The 18,675-nt window shown below is 48.4% G+C and overlaps 1 protein-coding gene across 1 annotated transcript; it reads right to left on the reverse strand.

Moving 5' to 3' along the window:
- Nucleotides 1-3,136: 3,136 nt before the first annotated feature.
- On the reverse strand, nt 3,137-16,703 carry LOC146204091 (uncharacterized). Its single transcript, XM_084586142.1, has 3 exons — nt 16,511-16,703; nt 4,780-5,063; nt 3,137-4,573 (listed from the first exon to the last, which is right to left on the reverse strand). Exons 1-3 carry the CDS (start codon nt 16,596-16,598, stop codon nt 4,070-4,072), a joined length of 876 nt encoding a protein of 291 aa, XP_084442268.1. The 5' UTR covers nt 16,599-16,703; the 3' UTR covers nt 3,137-4,069.
- Between the last annotated feature and the right edge of the window lie 1,972 nt (nt 16,704-18,675).

The following is an 18,675-nucleotide window of genomic DNA, read 5'->3' on the forward strand; positions in this document are numbered from 1 at the left end:
AAGAACTTATAATTAAAGTACGTCTGATTGAAAAGCAGCTTCATGAGCAACACCTACTCTATATCTAGCAGTTGTGGAAGCAGCAGTTCGCTATTATGTGCAGTAGTCTGCAACATACCGGTATATCAAAAAATACAAAGAAAGAACCTGAGATGAAGAAGCGACATTTTCACCGGGTCTAATATATCTGCGGCTCATTCGTTATCAGTAGCTTAGGTTTCGTTGATCAATAAGTTAAAGGTAATAAAATAAATTTTTATGACTTCTGAGCAAAATAACCTAAACGTAGCTTAGATTTTTTTTTTTTTTTACGTGAATGAGGTGCTTGAGAGCTTTTGATCTGGTTGTGCGTCAATTACATATTATTGCAGCTTTGTTAGACCTTATTTTTTTTTACGATACATACCATTAATACAACCTTCACTATTACTAAAACCAAGAAAGGCGCTGGAATTGTTTGTCTTGCTGACGCCATACGTGCGGTGCAAATCCTGCTGTCCCAGGTGCAACTAAGACTTGACCATCATCTTATTCATTCTATTGTGTTCAATTTACTGCACCGAAGTTGTTTAATTACTCGGTGTTTTTGTTATTTTTTTCTTTAACAATTCTGCGCTGCAGTCTGTTTTAATAACTTCGGTGATCAATCCACTTCTAGTTAGTTCTCCATTATAGGAATTCTGACGCAGCATAGTTTATTTTTAGCATGCGCGGTCAGCTGGAAAAAACAGCTTTCACAGGTTCTTATTGTACGGCAAACAATCTTACTTAGTGTCTAGAGGAGCCTATAGAGATCTGCGAGATTCTCCTGCATGAGGCATGAAGTTTAGAACCGAATAACTCGATTTTCTTCACTCTGGAACACACTCTTTGATGAACGGAACCCCCTTTGTATCATGCCCGAAGGCCGAACAACGTCTCCCCATCGTGCAAGGGTCCAAGAGTGCGCCGCGAGTGAGATCCACTCTGTAGCTATTTCATTTCGACAACCAGGAACACACTCTCATACGCGCACACGTACACACACGACGAGGGAAAAAAAAGACGTCGGAGAAGCACCATCGGGTTACATTTGGGCAATGCTGCTTACGCCCCATGAGCGCTCGTGTAGGGGCTCACTTGTCGCGCTCCGACGCCAGGCTCAAAGCGGGCCCCAAGGCCACGAACAAAAACAAGGCACTTGTGGATTAAACATAAAAATCAGTCAGTAAAAAGACAAGGCACTTGAAGTGATTGCTATCTAAAGTAAAGAGCTATTTGAAAACAGGGCCGTTCACACGCGCTGTACAAATAAACAACGAAAGGCGTATATGCCTTCCTTTGGTCTGAGATGTTTTGGCCGTAAATATATCTACGTCGTGTATTACTGACTTCAAAGAATACAGCACAATTTCTGTTTCTCGTCCGCCATTCTGCTACAGTGGACGTGTTTGGCGTGTGTTGGCATGTAAGGCACTTGCGGTGATGCTGGTCTGAAATAAATCATATGGACGCTGAGATAACTGTATACAGTGACGTTCCCACGAACATTTATATAAAGAAGGGCTGAAACCGAAACCCTTCTTTCTGAAACTCGCTTGGCTGGAACAACGGACGGGTATGACCACAGGAACGAGAAAAACGTCAGTACATGAACAGCACAGGGGATGCGACACGGTGTCGCTTCGTCGCAGGTGTCACGGCACGAAGCTTTCAAATGCAACGAGAACTCAGCGTATGTCGGTGAGACTATATGCTGCGCAAACAGGCAACTCGACTAAGTATTTATGGTCTGGTGTCGGAAAAGGCTTACAGGGCTGTGGAGCTTCCCTTGCTAAAGGAATTCTCGCGCACCTTGTTGGCACTTCTCAAACCTATGTCCGTTTCTCAAGGGAAGCAAGCTCATTCTGCAATCCTTGTCTCGCACCTGACCAACCTCATGTTTACAAAAAACAAAAACAAAAATAAAAAAACAAAGAACAAAAGGAACCAGCGACTTTACGTAAATATTGCACTTGCCGGCCTAACTTGTATCAGTGACCTGCCATATAGAGCTCGAGTGAAGTGAGCTTCCTTGTCATCTGGCTAACCAACAAAATAAAGGAAGCAGAAGCGCACAGTAAGACCCACACGCGCTTCAGCCTATGTTTCTGACGAAAGAACTGCCTCTACGTGACCGAACTGCACGCTAAACACAGAGGTAAATGGAGACCACAATGGCCGATGTAGGTCTTCCGCAACAGTGAAAAAGAAAAAAAGGTCGTCACGTCTAAAAATAGTTCACATCTAATCGGATGAAACTGATGTAGATAAGGCACATTGTGAATGAATGTTGAAATGGATTTGCTGCTAAGCTGCAGGAATGCTCGTCATAATATGTGCGATGAGACCGAGATTGAGAGAGGAGTCGCTATGGTAATGCACTGCCTTGGTTTAGTGCAAGCATGCATAAAGTTATCACCGAGTTTATGTACAACCGTGATCTCCACGATGTTAAGAGCCGCATAAAACGATATTTAGGCCTACAGCCAAGGGTCAGCCGCGATGCGCGGTTTTATATCGTAACGCCAAAGGCGCCAACGCATGGTGGTGATAAATTATGGAACGCTATCTGTGCTGTTCGTCATGAACTGCAATGAACTGCATTGCATGAAGTGCAATGAACTGAACCAAATCCCCCCCCCCCCTCCCTCTCGCCGTCAAGAAAGTTATATAATTACATTAATGTAAGTGCATTCGTATCATCGATGCGTCCACGCTTCCACCCCCGCTCCTAAACGCCTTAAAGTGACGTAGAACAAGCACTGACGGCTTATTTCAGCACTCAAATGCGAACTGTAAGTTTGAAATATTTACATGTTTTTGTGGCTGGAAAAATATACGAAGGAGGAAAAAGTGGCCTGGAATACAGCAGCTACCCACGTCACTCGAGTAGGTGTAATACAGACAGTGATCCTGGCTATGCAATGACTCACCACACTTCTACTTGATACTCCTGTAAATAATTCATCAGCGCATTTTAAGTTAACGCTGCCTGCGCATTACAGCGCCTAAACATTGTCTTTGCACTGTTGAATCCTAACTAACCACCAGATTACTGTGTTTAGCTATAACGAATTATTTAGCCTGAAACGTTATAACAAAGCTCGTGCAGTAGAGTACAGCGTAAACGCAAAAAGAAAAAAGTCAAGTAGAAATGAAAATAACTTTCAGTCACGCTTTTTTCTGACGGGTATTCGATAGGATGAAAACCACTGCGAAATGTATTGCACTGCACTGATCCACAATCGGTTCAAGAAACAAATAAACGCAATATTAAAAATCCACGCCGATTAAACGTTGTCGGTATATAATCGTAGACAGGGAGCGTTGTTGTTCAGATTATGGGCAATAAAAATAGATAGTTTGATGCAAAAGAGTAATAAGTGGGACAGTATACGCTGCCAAATTTTAAGATCTAACTACATAAACTTATATAAGCACTTTCCACGAGCCCAGGCAAGTCAAGATGTTACTTTACATACCTCGTTGAAATGACAGAGGTCGAAAATCATGCTGGATATGCTGGGCCCATGGCGTAGACTAGCGCTACACTCTTTCTGTCAGCTGAAAAACTCGGCCTCATCTGCATAGTAGGTCGTGCAAAAGCACAAATTGTAATTGATTATAAAAAAAAAAAAAATGGAACGGTATAGGATCTTCCGCTGCCAGCGAATGCATTCTTGATAAAGTATACGCTACCAAACGACGCTTTCTGCGAGGACTACCGCGCCCCTATTGCGAGAGATAACTACACACAGTGCCCCTCACACTCTCTCCGTTGTGCACGTGGACAGTAAATGTGACCTCTCACTTCTGGGCTGCGCGTAATAATGGACGGACGTTGATAAGGGGTGAAGGCCTTCGCGGGCCTAGTGTGATGCCATCACTGCCAAAGTGGCTGCAGAGAGAACCGGTGTCAAGAAAACGCACAGGGCGCATGGTCCGGCAAAACAGAGAACAGTCTGTGACCTCGCCATGCGTAGTGCAGCTGATCGGCTGCCAAGAGAGGCAGGGAAGCCTCACTGGGAGAACGTGTCAGAGGTGGCGCTCAGGCGTCGTGCTCGGCAGTGGGCGTGGCTCGCACCCTCATGCAGGAGGACTCTTCGTGCTTGTAGAGGTAGCTCTTGAGCGCGAACGCCTTGCCGCAGCGGCGGCACACGAACGGCTTGGTAGGTGAGTGTGTCTGGACGTGGGCGCGCAGGTTGGACTTGTCGGCGAATGCCTTGGAGCACTGGGAGCACTTGAATGGCTTCTCGCCGGTGTGTGTGCGGATGTGACCTTGCAGCAGCCAGGGCCGAGAGAAGCACTTGCCGCAGAAAGGACACTGGCAGCCCTGGCCATGCGTCCGGACGTGCATCGAGAAGGCTGGCATGGACACGTACACCTTGGAGCAGTGCGGGCACTGACGCGCCTTCTTGTCCGTCACGCTGCGATGCGTCTGTCGGTGCCGCGCCAGGTTGCTCGAGGTGCTGTACCGCTTTCCGCACTCAGGGCACGCGTAGTACGGTTCGCCGCCAGCGGCGTTCGGGAGTCTCGACGCGCCGCCCGGCTCCTGCGAGACAAAGGAACTCTGTCTTCAACGAGCTCCTGGCCATTTGTTCGCATGCGGACGGCAGTGAGAGGACGAAAAAATTATTGAAAGTCTCCGTGCGATAGTGCGCACTGCTTGTGAAAAATAACGACATGCGGCAGAGTAACGGCGGCATATACAAGCATTTATACACACAATATTTATCCACGCGGGGGGAGGCATCTCACCTGAAGCGTTCGGACCTGCTGCAGCACCGCGGCGAGTATGCTGGCCGAAGCGGCCGCTGCTGCTGGCGACAGCTGCGGCTGTGTGTCGTGCACAGTCAGGCTGAGCGGCTCTTCGGACACCGTAGGCGTGGCGGTGCGCGAAAGGCTAGCGGGAGACCGGGGGCTTGCTGGTTTCCAGGCAGACCAGCAGCCATGCGTCGTAGCCTCCGGTCCTCGCGACGATGGGTCCACTTCATGCTCAGCCGGCGCCTCGGCAGTGCTCACTCGACGCTCGGGGCTGTTCTCTGCGAGCGTGGGCAGATGCGGCTGGTTAGTGACCCGGCTCTCCATGGTCCACGAAATTATTAGTCTTTACTTCGCGAGGAGCAGATATTGATCATAAGGCTGCGATGATTGTTAGGGTTTTCATAACGAGAAGTAATCTAAACAGCGCAGATGACAGGACAAAGAACAGAAGAGACAAACACAGCGCTGAACTATACTTGAGTTGTAAGTTCAGCATCGTGTTTGTCTCTCCTGTTCCTTGTCCTGTCGTCTACGCTGTTTAGATTACTTCTCGTTATTTATAACCACCAACTTGTCCAATCGGCCGTTCTCCTACAGTTATGTACTTCGGTCCTCACTGGCTGTTCAACACATGTTTTGAAGAGCGGCCCCCTTAAGTTTTAAAAAAGAGTCAGCGCTTGTAGGTAATCCTTGCTCTATATGTACTGTCTCCGATTCTGAGAGTCGTTAGAGAGCTTTAGGACTGTACGCAAAGTGGCTGCACAGAGACATCTGCCAGAGCGTGTGGTGGACACTAATGATCGCTGCCGGAGTGTCTGAGAGATCTGAAACCTGCCACGCAAGTGGGTGAAACGAGGTTTGTCGCCAAATTCTGGAGTCATCCGCTTTTGGAAGAGCCCTGAGAGCGTTTGTTTGCTTGCTTTCTGCACTGGATAGGACAGTCGGTTGCACCACCTGATAAATGAATTTTCGCGTACATTGTTCAAACTTACTAAAGCAACTGCATAAACAGACTGGCAACTAATCGCAGCACCCTTTCATTCACCACGATAGATGATAGTCCCATTCACTAAAAAAACACAACCAGGAGCATCTCTCTAGGTCCACAACAAGTTTAAAAAGTCTATTTTCTTGAATTTGTGCTTCCTGCCTTATAGAGCAGGTGCCGAATTGTTCAACGATTTCTTTTTGGTTTTTATTATTTTATATCGTCTATTACTGGTAACTTTCCATTGTAGTATCCGGTTAATAAATGATGTCCGCGACACTTGCCGACAGTTAGCAAGTGATGTCCGCCAGAGACACCGGTACCGAATTCGAGGCTGCTGAGCCAAACGAATTAGGCAGCAACATTATCGTAGCAGAATATATGCTCCGAACGTCGCCGCATACTTTGAGGCACGTAATTAAGTCGTGACGGCTGTCAACCTCCTCTTTCCTCTGAGTCTAACATATTCTCAAGGCATTTTCAACTCATGATTATTTAATATGAAGTACTGCCACCACACATACCCATGCAGTTCAAGTCAACGTCTGACCTGTTTATATCAGCACCCCACATCTAAAAAGCTCGAAGCCTGGGTCGATGCGCGACTTTATATACCTTATATTCACAAACAGGTATAGTGGTATGTATCGCTGCGCGGCGCAGAATAAGCCCCCGGCGAGACATGACCCAGATTACGGACACTTGAGCCACTCTGGCACACGAGGCCCGCACGCCAGCTCCCCCGAGGCAACCGCGCGCAGGTGCCGATAAAAGGGGAGGAGGGTGCCACCACTCGGCAGCGGTGGCCTTGTAGCTGCTTCCCCGCGGCCCCGAGAAAAGGGTCCGACTGAAGCAGTGCACTCCTCGATTATCCCCGAAGGAAGGCCGCTTCTCGCAGAACAACGTGGCCGACGACGAGACGCAGGCGCCGCGGTTCGCCAGCAGCGGCCCACGCTGCTGCGGTGCGAGGCGGCGACCTCCCGCGACCACGTGCCTAGGCCTCTTCGGAGATACCTCCTCGCCCGCAATGCCCCTTTGTTTTCCTACAGGTCTGAACCACCGCGCCGTAGCGTCGTCGTCGCCGCTGCGTTTGTGTGTTTCGATTTCTTCGCGGGGTTTGCCTCGGCGTGCGACAAGTCGGGATGTCTTCTGCTCGATTTAGCACAGCGCGGCGTTGTCTGCCGCCGCACGACGACGCTGGCCTGGCGCCGCGCCAGAGACCACCGGGCTGAACGTGAAATACCGCCGCTGCGCAAATTCGGGCGGGGACCACGGCTCTGCGGGAGGCACAGCCTCCTGTTACTCTCGGCGCCTGTCCGGTGTCTCTCTATACATGCTCCTCCCCCCCCCCCCCCCCCCCCCCACCACTTTTTGTTTCTTTCGGTCGCTGCTTTTCTAGCTTGTTTGTCCCTGCGGCTAATTCAGGATTCGTTCTAACTGCCAAAGTACCTGTTGGTTTATGCCTGTGAAAGAATGCGTGGGGGCGTTTAAGATCACGCCTGTGCGGCGCTGCGACGAGGTTATCTTTCATTCTCTTGCTGCGCTGGAGGCAAAAGCCTAAATACAAGCTGTTACACGAATAATTGCGCTGCAGCAGACAATACCAGAAACTTGTCCATCCACAGAGATTTATTATATAATTCTCTCTCTGCAGGACGAGAAGATTGTACATTGTACGTTGCCCCATGACAGGGCAATCATTGTTCGCCTCTATTTTCAACTGCCTCGACTGCATCCAGCAGAATTTTGGCTGGGGGTCTTAAAAAAGTATTTCAGTTTTTTTCATCATTGTGGAAAAAACACTCCGACTTCAGTGATGCCACTCTGTCGCGAGGATGAAAAAAAAAGAAAAAAAAAAGGCGATTGATTGCATTTGCTCTAGAAAGAGGAAAAGAGAAGGTGGGATAATAAACCTTGAGCCGATTTTCGTAGCGCCCCGTTACTCGCGCAATATGAGTTCGGGTGAAAGTTTTTTGCTACTTTGTGGAAGACAGAATTATTATCCTCCACTTCCAGGCAATGCTTGAAAGGAACAGCCACCGGAGCGCTTCTAGAAGCCGGGCAAGGATGCCATCCAGTTCGTCATCCTGGGGTCGCCACGAAATGAATCAGTATGCCGTGGTCGCTCGCATATCTTCCGCGGTGCAAAAGCGGAGTGAATAGATGTAAGCGGAACGCCGCACCAATGCAACGCTCTGTAGTTGGCGTGAAGAGACATTTCCCACTTCTGGGCCCGCCGCAGTGGCCGAGTGGCTCGGCTCTCGACTGCTGATCTCAGGACGCAGGTTCAACAAGGTCAATGGGTTCAATCCCGGACTGGGCGGCCGCTTTTCGATGGAAAAAAACAACCAACTTGGGCGCCCGTGTAATGTGTGATATCAAGGCGCGTTAAAGAACCCCCGGTCGTCCCAATTTGCAGAGGCCTGCACTATGGCACCTTTCAGAGTATATGCCGATATGAAACTTTGCACCATGTAAAGCACCAAACCATTTATGAGAAAGCGCAATTACTGCGCGCTATCAACTTTCAGGCAGGTTGCTTGTTTCTTTACGAGGTGCGATATTCAAAAGACGGCATCGTATAGATAGTGTGGTATATCTCGATGTCCTCGGAATGGCTGTAGAAACGTGGCACTGGTGCCGAGTCTAAAGAGTGGGATGCGAGAAGCATTTCTTTTTCTCTTAACGTTCACTCCCTCTCTTTCTCAGACGGTACAGCTAGTGGTGAGGTGAAAGCGTCTAGCCCCTTAGCAGTGCGCGTGCAATATGTTGAACTGTGCTGTAATTCAAGCACTTCCTTCCCGTAACAGCCTCCTTCCAAGGGGCCCTGCGTCCCGTATCTCCCCGTGGTCTCGTCTTTCGGAAGAGCTTCCGGTAGCGGGGCATTCAACATGTGGCCACTTCCGGCCCTTGCGACTACGACACTGTTTTCTTTCTTCTCGCTCGTGCCGACCAGCCTGGCAAAGGCACACAAGTGACGCGGCGCCTGCCGGCCGCGCTGAGGCCACCTCCCCGCCAGCCGCAAGGTTAATTTTGACTCGGTGTTCGAGGGCCGCGATCCCAGGCCGGCGCAGAACCGCACTCCTGGCACGCGGATTTCCCGTCGGTTGCATCTTGCGCGCAAGTGTGCCTCGCCGCTGTGGAAGGGCAGGCGAAGGAACCGGCAGCAACGTTTTTTTTTTTTTTTTTTTTTTTTTGCATTTTCATTGCAACTTTTTTCCCTTTTTTTCCAGTCTTGATTCTTCGCCTTGAGGTGCACTGACACAGGATGTGACGTCACGCAAGCGTGACACCGCCGGCGCAAATCCATACGCTAAATAAACTGAAATCGAGAGACGGAAGTAGTGGTCCCGACTTCAGATGGGACTCTCCTTCCTGGGCTCAATATAGGTGCGCAAGGCCGCCTGCAAAAATCGCTTATGCTCTGTGCGCCTCCGTGCGTTGCGCACTTCCTTTTTCGCTAGCTTCCTCACTTTTTTTTTTCTTCTTATTTCCTTCCCTGTCTGTCTTAGTCTTTATTTCAAGGTTAAAAAACGCTCGAGTTCAAGCACGCATTTTTTTCATGTTTTTTTTTTCGCTCTGATTTATAACTTAAAATTAAAACAGGAAGCACGACAAAAAAGAAAAAAAGAAACGTTATAGATTGCAGCGCCCGGAACAGGAACACACACATACAAGAAAAAAAAAAGGGGGGGGGGGGGGGGCAGAGAAACAATCGCAAGTGAACTTCACTCGCAGCAGCAGAAATTAATTCATAGATTTTCTTTCAGTGTTATGGGGGGAGGCATTCGATGCACTCACCATGAACAAATTTGTTCGGCAGTAACGTCTCGCTTATACAGATTTGCAGATGAACATAAAACGCCTAGCTGCTCTGCACGGCATTCAGCGCACCTTAAATCAGCCCATTGTCGATAGATTATGAGGTAAATATCTTCCATCTTTCTGAGGTCCTAATCAATCCTTAAAACTTATTGAAGAGGGCCTAATCCTTGTAATTTAGTTATTCGAGCCTAATCTTTCTAAAATGAGCCACTGTAAGCGCCTTTTGGTGATCACACTGCTATTAGGCTCCAGCTTGATTATGAACCCCACTTTTTTGAAGCGCCTCGTAATACAAGGACAGAAAAAGCAAAATCAAAATTCAATGGGGGAAATTCTGCGAAAATGAGGCCGCTATGCACACGGGACGACCAGTGATTCGCTGGGCGCAGCTGGTTACAGCGCACACTCAATTCCTTCATCGGTATTTCCTCTCCGTGCGATATCGCGTATCGTGCTGCTTTAAATGCATGAACTACAGAAATAATTGTTCCCGTGGAACCTGTATTCTCGCCTTTTAGTTTATCTTCTCGCTAGATGAGGAGCGGAGTGAGTACAATTAGTCACCGAGCATGGGCCGTGCCTCGAAGAGACTATTAATCTCGTCGCCGAGGTTAGAGAAAAATATAGAATATAGCTCTTCTGCCTGCATTATTCGCAGAAGGATTGTATGCAAACGCCTTTGCCAAGAAAACAGACTGCAGACTAGAAACAAAGAAAAAAAAATACTCGTCCAGCGCTTCGGATGCTTGGAATTTCACAGAAGTTATCGAGCGGCCTCAAAGTTTTTTTTTTTTTTTTTGCCTTTCTTACTTTTTTTTTTAATACGTGGGCAGAAATGCTACGCCTAAATTTTCGGCTAAGGACGTGGCATACTTTTACGACTTTTGACGACGCGCGGTCATCCGAGATTTCTAGCCGGTGTACGACGACTTCTGGAATCTGTCAAACGAGTTTGGACGCGGCACCGCTGCGCCGTCCGGATCGTAAAGAAAAAAAAAAAAATTTAACACAGAAAGAAAAATGCAGAAGACGCACACACACAAAGAAAAGTTGCTTCCTCGAGCAATGGTATGTTGATGTTCGAAGCACACTTTTTCTGGAGGCGCGCTGCAGCTTCTGGCGCAGATCGTTTTTGCCTGTAACCTAATCTTCGGGCCAAGAGCGCTCAGTTTTACGGCCCCTGGGAGGAGGAGACGTCCGAGTTGTGTGAACAGTCCACTTTGTGTACACCGGCCAATGACTGCTTTACACGGGTTTCGGAGGGTGGGAACGACAGTCGTCAGCTCTGAGCTGTGATGTTGTTGGCTGTTATTTTCTTCCCGTCGTTTTCCCTTTGAGTAGGCAAGCCATCGTAATGCAAATACAAGCCTCGTCGACTGTTCGCCAGGCTTTATAGTCTCAAAATGCAGTTCGCAAAGTTTTGGGCGGATTCCGCTGTTTCTCGTGCAGCAAACGAACTATATATTTGATCTTTGATAAGCTAGAGATCTGCATTCGAAACATGCGCCTTGTACGTCGATCGGCTTGTGCAGCGATGTAATATTCCTCGCGTCTGTTCTTGCCATCGGAACCGGGCAACCAGACGTGGTTGCAGTGCACGCTCAAAGCGTGCATCAGATACATCTCTCAGTATCCTATGGCAGAGCTGAAGGCGAACCTGCAGACTGCACATCCTCTCAGGGGTCTCGAGGACTAGACGGCCGCCATCTGTCCGCAAGTGTGGTCTCGAGTGTGGTCTCTGTAGTATACACACGAGCCACCATGGAGCGGGGAAACGAAGACGCGGCCTATGCGTAAGGATGGAATACAAGCTGCGGCTCACAGAAGCCGCCCGCTTGTTTATTTGCGCCGAGGTGGTCGCGTACGGTGCTTCCCGCGGGTGTCAACGAATGGTTGCCAGCCGCTCGATTTACGCGTGTCGGGCCGTCCGCCGCCCGCCCAGCGCGGCTGTCGTCCCCGTCGTTATTCGCGCGTTTTTACATAGCCGCGATGCCACTTGGTGCGGGCAGCGGTCGTTTTGGCGAAACAGCTCTTCCCTTTCCTTTTGACCTAGCTTTCTTTGTGCCAGGCCTGCTGCGTTCAGGTGGGGGTGGTGGGCAGTTGCTGCTTCATCTGGCTAGAACCCTTGGCCGAGTCTGCAGGCGTGGGCTGCGGTGCGGAAACGCCCGTGCTAAAATTTAATCGCGCTGCAAAAGGAGGAAAGACACGCAACGCCTTTACACTTCTTGATTTCTTTGCGATCTTAACAACTGGCATACTATGCGGTTTCAAATGCGATCCCGACGAGCTCTACTGCAAGTAAAGAATGTAGGTTCAACGACACCATGGATATCTCACGCTCGGGCCCCGTTTCTATGGCTATACGTGCGGAGTTAACGCCACAGTGTGTCTCAGAACTAAAAAAGAAAAAATAAAAAAAATTGGCAGGTGACGAGCGGAGAGAGGAGGATAGGAAATTCAAAGTAAATATTTTTGTTGATTTTTTTTTTTTTTTACACTGCGCATACATTAAAGTTTTAGTCTTGACGTCCGAGAGATAAATATTGAAGTTTCAATACGACTTCCTCCAGAGTAGACAATCTAGAAATTAATCCGAGGACCATTTGGCGAATGTTACATCGAGGGACATTCCTTGTTGACAGGTCCGTAGTCAGCCAAAGGTTTTCCGCACTTAGTCCCTTGCTCAGGCATGAGGAGGACATTACATCGGTCATCAGCCTGAGTCTCCATCCCTCTCCATCCACTAAGCGTGTGCGGCGGCCAATAAGAGCAGACGACCCTTTAACCGGTCGCCAGATGAGCTCTAATGACCCCTCCATTCGACTTATTTCGATTGGAATCCGCAGTACCTTGGGTGTCCCGTTGCCTGTAATGAGTACACAGGTTAAGACGTGGCCTCGACGACAGCATTTAGAAGAGAGCGAAATGCAACAAAACCCGTGCAAGGGGATTTCGGACAACTTTTACAAGGTAAAAATTATTCTTGCATTTCTCCATTAAGACGCAGGGGTAAATAAATCTAGACTGTGGCCGAAGCAGCTAATAGAAATTACAATAGCTACTGTCCCATTTTTGTATTTTGCGGTGAGATCGAGCTACAGTAACGCCCCTTCGATTGGACGCCTAGCTGTAGCCGGTTGTAGTAGTGTATAGGTACGTAGAAAATCCGCAAATTACGGCAAATCAAGGCAAGAGAGCGAAGATGAAAAACAAAAAAAAGAAATGGAAGGACAGAAAAAAAGAAGAAGCAGGAAAAATTGAATGAAAGCAGAGGAAGGAGGGAAAGGACAAGATAACGAGAAGAATGCGACAGAATTAAGCAAGCCATGAGAGAGAAGAGAAAGAAGAAGGGAGAAAAGGTCAGAAAGCAAGAAACGAAGGAAACCGAGAAAAAGTACGGCTCTAACGGAGAGATATAACCATGTTATAAGGATTATGCACCTACGTTACAGTGACGGTCACTTTGTGGCGCATTAAGCACGGCGAAAGGCAGCAGGCATATTTAATCGGGTTATCAGTATCTATTTCGGTTTCCGCTGCTGAAGCTGTGCTCTGCACCACAAAATGGCACTCGTGGCATCATTTCAATACATCCTATAGCCTAGAAAGTTCTTTTTAAAAATATACACTAATATAAGCTTGCACTGTTATTTGCTCTCTTTATAAATTTTGTATCATTATAAATACACAGAACTACCTTATTGCTAGCTACCCGACAAGTACCGCATATGTTATGCCGCATGTTCTACAAGCATCACAGCAGAGAAGTGTAATGGTAGAGAAGCTTGTAAGGTTGTGCCTTCCAGAGGAGCGCTACGACTAGCTTGTACCTGCATATCGACATTTGGGAACTGTGGCACCTGCTGCTGTGTCAAAGAAATATTTGTAATAAAGATATGTCGGTCGGGCGACGGCTACCGCGGGTGCTTATCTTAGTTCGCAGCATATTCGGAAGCTCGACTCAGGATTTCGAATAACAACTTGACTTTCTACCAGAAAAAATACCCTTGAAAAACTTAATGACTCGGTTTCTTTGTGTCTAATTTTCTCCTTACAGTGCTGTCTGGACACACGCTTTGTCTAACAGCTCACTGATCTTTCTGGCAGAAGCTCGTTGCTAAGCTCATATACAGTCGAATACACTTTATGGTTGGTTTGATGTGTGAGGAAGCTTATCTGCGCAGGCAGCAAAAGTATGTGTATGGCTGCCTGCTTCGGTGTCCAATACGGATGCTTGTGCCGCCTGTGCAGCGAAACCTTAAGTGTGCCACGGAAAGTTATAATTTGTTTATTGCAGGAGTAAACGAGCTTTAACTTTATCAAAGTTTACAGGAGTAGAATGGTCACTTTACTCACTTTTTGTTTTTTTTTTTTTGGAAGAGTGAAAGGCCCTTCCACTCTTCTTTGCACGTGGAAGGAGTAGAGTGAGATCTGCTGGAGTAATTAGGCTGTTTTACCCTTGCCACTTGAGTTCCAGTTTTTAGAGTCTAACCAGCGGGTGAAACCGCAGTGCGGGCAAGGCCCATATTTTAGGTATGTGCGCTGGGGTTTTTGCTCCGGTTTCAGGGTTACGGCATGCCTGCCATCCTAATTCGCGGCTCAAAATCAACCGCTGAACGTGTTATCCTTGCTTGGAACCTCACAGTGCCTTCGCGAGCGTGAAGAAATGTTGCATATGTTACAAAAACTGACAACGCTCTGCGCGAAACACGGCTTATCGTGCGATATTCAGGAAAATAACGCAGGCTACGCGTCTCGAACAGTGCTGCTGAACTCGAGAAAGTAACCGGGTCCCCCGTAGCCCAAGCTTTTAAGAAGCTCAGCTTTCCTTTGTCGCCGTTAACATACCTGTGTAATTTTTTATGTATGATTTATGTGTTTAATAAAGCAAAGCCCTGCCTCATATCTGCATATACTTAACCCAGCTTTGTTCACCACCACGGCATGTGTAACAGGTTACGTAATTTTGCCGATAAAAGAGGCTTTCTGTGTGGAAGCCAGGCGTTATTGGGAAAAAATTTGCCCCGTCTCTTCCGTGGTATTCTCGGTCCTGATGCGAGAGCCTCCATCCCTGCACAATCGGTGGTTTTTTGTTTTTACACTAAAAATGCAGATTTGTTTTTGTTTTGTTTTTTTCCTGTTCTAGGGGTATACAAAGTGCATATGCGCGACGACGCACTTTTTTCGTCCCAGCTTTCTTATGTCCCGTTCGGGATCACTTTAGAATCTTACTCTAAGGAGAGAAGTAAGAGTAAGTAAGGAAGAGCTACGTTTTACAAGAATTAAAAAAAAAAAAAAAGCAATTTGCTACGTTCATTCCCTGTCTTGCGGATGTACATTACATCACATTCAGTCGCTGAAACGAGTAATTTAAACTTTCTGTACCATTCAATCGCCGCACCTGCTTGAAATGGGCTTAAAATGAATCATATCTTTTTCCCACTCCTTTACCGACTATATGTCGTAGGCTGAAGAATATTCCCGCACAGTATACCTCAGGAAATGTGTGCAGCAGACATCAATACATTTTGAAGCCGGCGCATATAGGGGACGAGGACACACGCGGCACATAAAAACAACAGGTCCGTAGCTTTTACGTGTCTTATTTGTCCTTTTCTTCTTTTTCGCCTCCTTCAACATACATTACAATCACTCCACTAGTACTTGTATAAACCAAAGTCTTACTTAAGCAACCCATCATTTATTTTTCTGCGTTTTTTTACGAGCCACAGCATCGCAGAAAGCAGTCTAGTTGGCCTAAAACTCACGAAGCTACTTTCGAAACAACAAATGAGCCAAGAGCCGAAGGCCACTGTGCCCGCGAGAAAAAAAGAGTCGAAAGCCAGCCGCCATGTTCCAGCGCGCAGTAAGGAACGCGACCATGGAACGGAAATGCGTAGTCGCCGCGCGAACGCGTCGGTGGCATGCGCGTGCCCCGTTAGCTCACCTGTCAGGTAGCGCATGAGAGCTATGCAGGAAAGTGCCATTGCCGTCGTCGTACGAGACGCTTGTTTTGAGCAGTGATTCGAAGATTACCGAAGGACACTCGCGAATTTGGGGGAACTGACGAAAGCGCAGCCTGATCGCGCGCTTTCAGCGTACACGACGGGCCGAAGTGACCGGTAGCGCATTCGAAATGTAGCACATTTGTCACGACGGAGCCATTGTTTTCTCAGCTGAGCAGTCAAAACAAACAGATGAGGGCGAGAAAGAAGGATAGAACAGGTATAGTGAATGGGCTTTCGAGCAGCGACATTCGGTTCGAAGAAACTTGAGGGACAGTGCATTAGTGTCTTCCGCGCACCAGGTGAAAAGAAATAGATGCGAGTAAAGCGAGAATAAACACTTGGAGCTTCCCCGCGGGAGTTCTCACAGGGCGAACGCGGGACCCCGAACTGCTGTCAGGTATGCTCTCGCACTGCTGGCACAGCGCATCATAAATCAAAGTGATAGAGGTGGGCCTAGCCGCTCATGCACATTAGGGTGAAATGAAGACGAGAAAAGAATAAAAAAAAAAAGTTAAATCAAACTTCACCCGTAGATGCTTGCAACGTGATGGTGAAGTCTCCATCCAGATTTATGGCGCAAACAGTAAAGCGAAAGATGGAGGAAATTAATGCGTCGCATCACCTGGATGGCCTTAATAGATCATTTTCTAAGGCACCTCACAGGCCAGCTCATTCGCTGATACCCGACGGAAACGGTGGCTAAACGAAGCGGCTACACAATCGGAAGCACCTGCGTGGTCGGGAGGACATTTTTCCAAAGCGCAAAATTTGGAAGCCGACGGCGCGTCTTTTTTCACGCTTTGGACAAACGTTCGCCTCGCCTGTCGCGCACTAACACCTCCGTTGCCTCCCGAGAGTGCAAGAGTGGTTGCAAGTCGGGAGATGAGACGGAAATACAGCTCACCTCTACCGGCGGTTCGGTGCTGTTCGGTGTTGTCGTGGTCGACGGTCGAATTGTAGCGCTTGTTGGTGATGAGGAATGCCCGAGGCATGGTGGCCGCTTCGCGTCACGCCGGGCTCCCTGGACGACGTCTGCGAGGCACGACGTGGACGGCGGCGTCTCGCTGCTCACCAGGAGGGTTCGTCTGCCCCGAGGCGTGGGCTGCAACGGAATGACGTTTCGGGATGCCCGAGAGCTCCTCGGGAGGCTCCTCCTACGCCTCCTTTTCTACGAGCCGGGGGAGGAGATAGCGGCGGACAGGGGGAGGGGGGGGGGGGGGGGGGAGGCTGCCGGAGGAAATTACGTAGCAAAAACAAGAGCAGCGCGCGTAACACTGATCGTCAAAAGAAGACAGGCGGAGGGGAAAGAGAAAGTCGCACCAGTGAAGGGAGGATAGTGTGACGTATCCGTCGGCTCGCATCCCTTGCCTCCTCCACCTCCGCCCGACCTCCGTACACCGCCACCACCACTCCCACCCTGACGGAGGTTTTAGTCGCTTTTTCTCTCGTCTGCTTTCTTTCCCCTCCTCCACTGGTACTAGGTTGTGGTTTTTGGCCCAACGTGGTGAGCTTCCATCGGTAGCGGCTCGTAGAGGAGGGGGCCGTCGCCGCGGTTTCGCTGCTTTTCTTTCAGCAGCGAGTCGACCGCCGCAACCGTTGTCACCTTACTTTTCCCAAGCGTCGCGACGCTCAGCATATTTCTCCCTCCCTGTATTCCCGCGTTCATTTATCGTTCCTGGCAGCTTTGTGGGCTACGTTTGTTTACTTGCTTGCTTAAACCCACTTTTAGAGGAGAGGGGGCAAGAGGCATCGCTGCTACAGACATTGGCGGCCTGCGCTTTCATTTCTGTTGCGCTTGCGCTGAGCCCCTGTTTATCTATGGCTTTATCAAATACTCGCCTCGCGTAATCCCCCCTGTCAAGTCATTGTTTGTTTGAAGCGGCAGCAGCTTTGCACAATGGGGAACCTTTATGATATGCGGCATTTGCTGGTATATTTGTTTTCTGTTCTAAGCTTGAGTAAAATATTTGACGTTCGCGACGGAGGAGGACAGGTGATTGAAATTAGGTAATCCCGCAATCAAGACAAAAGGAATTTTAGACTTCGTACGAATCCTTGCGCCAATATGCTGGTACGTCATTTTGAATATATTTTAAACGTTATTTTTTAGGTTTTAAATTTGTTCACGGCAAGAAGCAGCTTTTCTTTTTTTCATCGCTGCTCTCGGGCATTTATGCTATAACTGTTCTTCACGAGTGCTTTTCTCCACCGTCACGCAAATGCGCTTTAAATGCCGTCCCCAATTTTGTTAAATTGTCATCTTTAAGTCTATTTGTAGACTAAGCTCCGCTAGAGTATCTGCATGTCAGACGAGGCTACTAGGAATAACAAATGCTTGCTCGAATACGTTTTCACTGCCAAGGAAGTTTGCCATGATATCCTTCGGAGCACGGAGGTCAGACCGTGAGCGTCCTCTGAGCTTTGATCAATGTCACGACTTTTTATTGATGTAGCGTCACAAAAGGAAGATAAAAGAGGTTTCAATCGCTGAAGGGACCGATATACCGAAAGGCCAGCCGACATTTAGTCAAAGGGCGCACGTGAAGCCTTCTTGAATGAAGACTTCTTCCTGTTCACGAATAACTCGGGTCTAATCAATTATTCGACACTCCAGCCGTTGTTAAACGTCTCACACCTCCTCGAGCTATCTCGCAACTTGAACTTTTCACGTTCAACATCAATGTCTACGAACGTTTCTCCCTTTCAAGTACGAATACTGACTGCACGAGAAAACCCTGATATATGTTCCAGCAAGCTTCAGACGTGCTCCGCACTGACCCACCACCAGACAGCACCAGATGTTCCTCTTTGAAAGCGAAGAGAAGGAGAAGAACGTGAGAGCCGTTGGAGCATGTGGGGACGCAACAAGTGTCTGAGCACTGCGCTTTGCGTGGGGCCGGAAGCCACATGCGCGGTATCCTGTGTCGCCATGCGCACGCCCGCCCGCCAACTCGCGTCGCGTTGCTTTCCTTCCCACATGTTTCTACGCGCACAGAAGCCTCGAATCCTGCACGTGGAGGGATAGAGAAAAAAAAAAAATTGAACGCGCCACCTTTCACGCTCGTCATT

Source organism: Amblyomma maculatum, chromosome 1 (genome assembly GCF_055883805.1).
Source record: "Amblyomma maculatum isolate TAMU_Amacu chromosome 1, ASM5588380v1, whole genome shotgun sequence".
NCBI classification, from domain to species: domain Eukaryota; kingdom Metazoa; phylum Arthropoda; class Arachnida; order Ixodida; family Ixodidae; genus Amblyomma; species Amblyomma maculatum.

Coding starts and splice junctions, on each gene's coding strand:
- LOC146204091 (XM_084586142.1), bottom strand. CDS start 16,598: ATGCCTCGGGCATTCCTCATCACCAACAAGCGCTACAATTCGACCGTC. Junction 5,064..16,510: donor GCACCGAACCGCCGGTAGAG/GTGAGCTGTATT, acceptor CCACGCTCGCAG/AGAACAGCCCCGAGCGTCGA. Junction 4,574..4,779: donor AGCAGGTCCGAACGCTTCAG/GTGAGATGCCTC, acceptor TTTGTCTCGCAG/GAGCCGGGCGGCGCGTCGAG.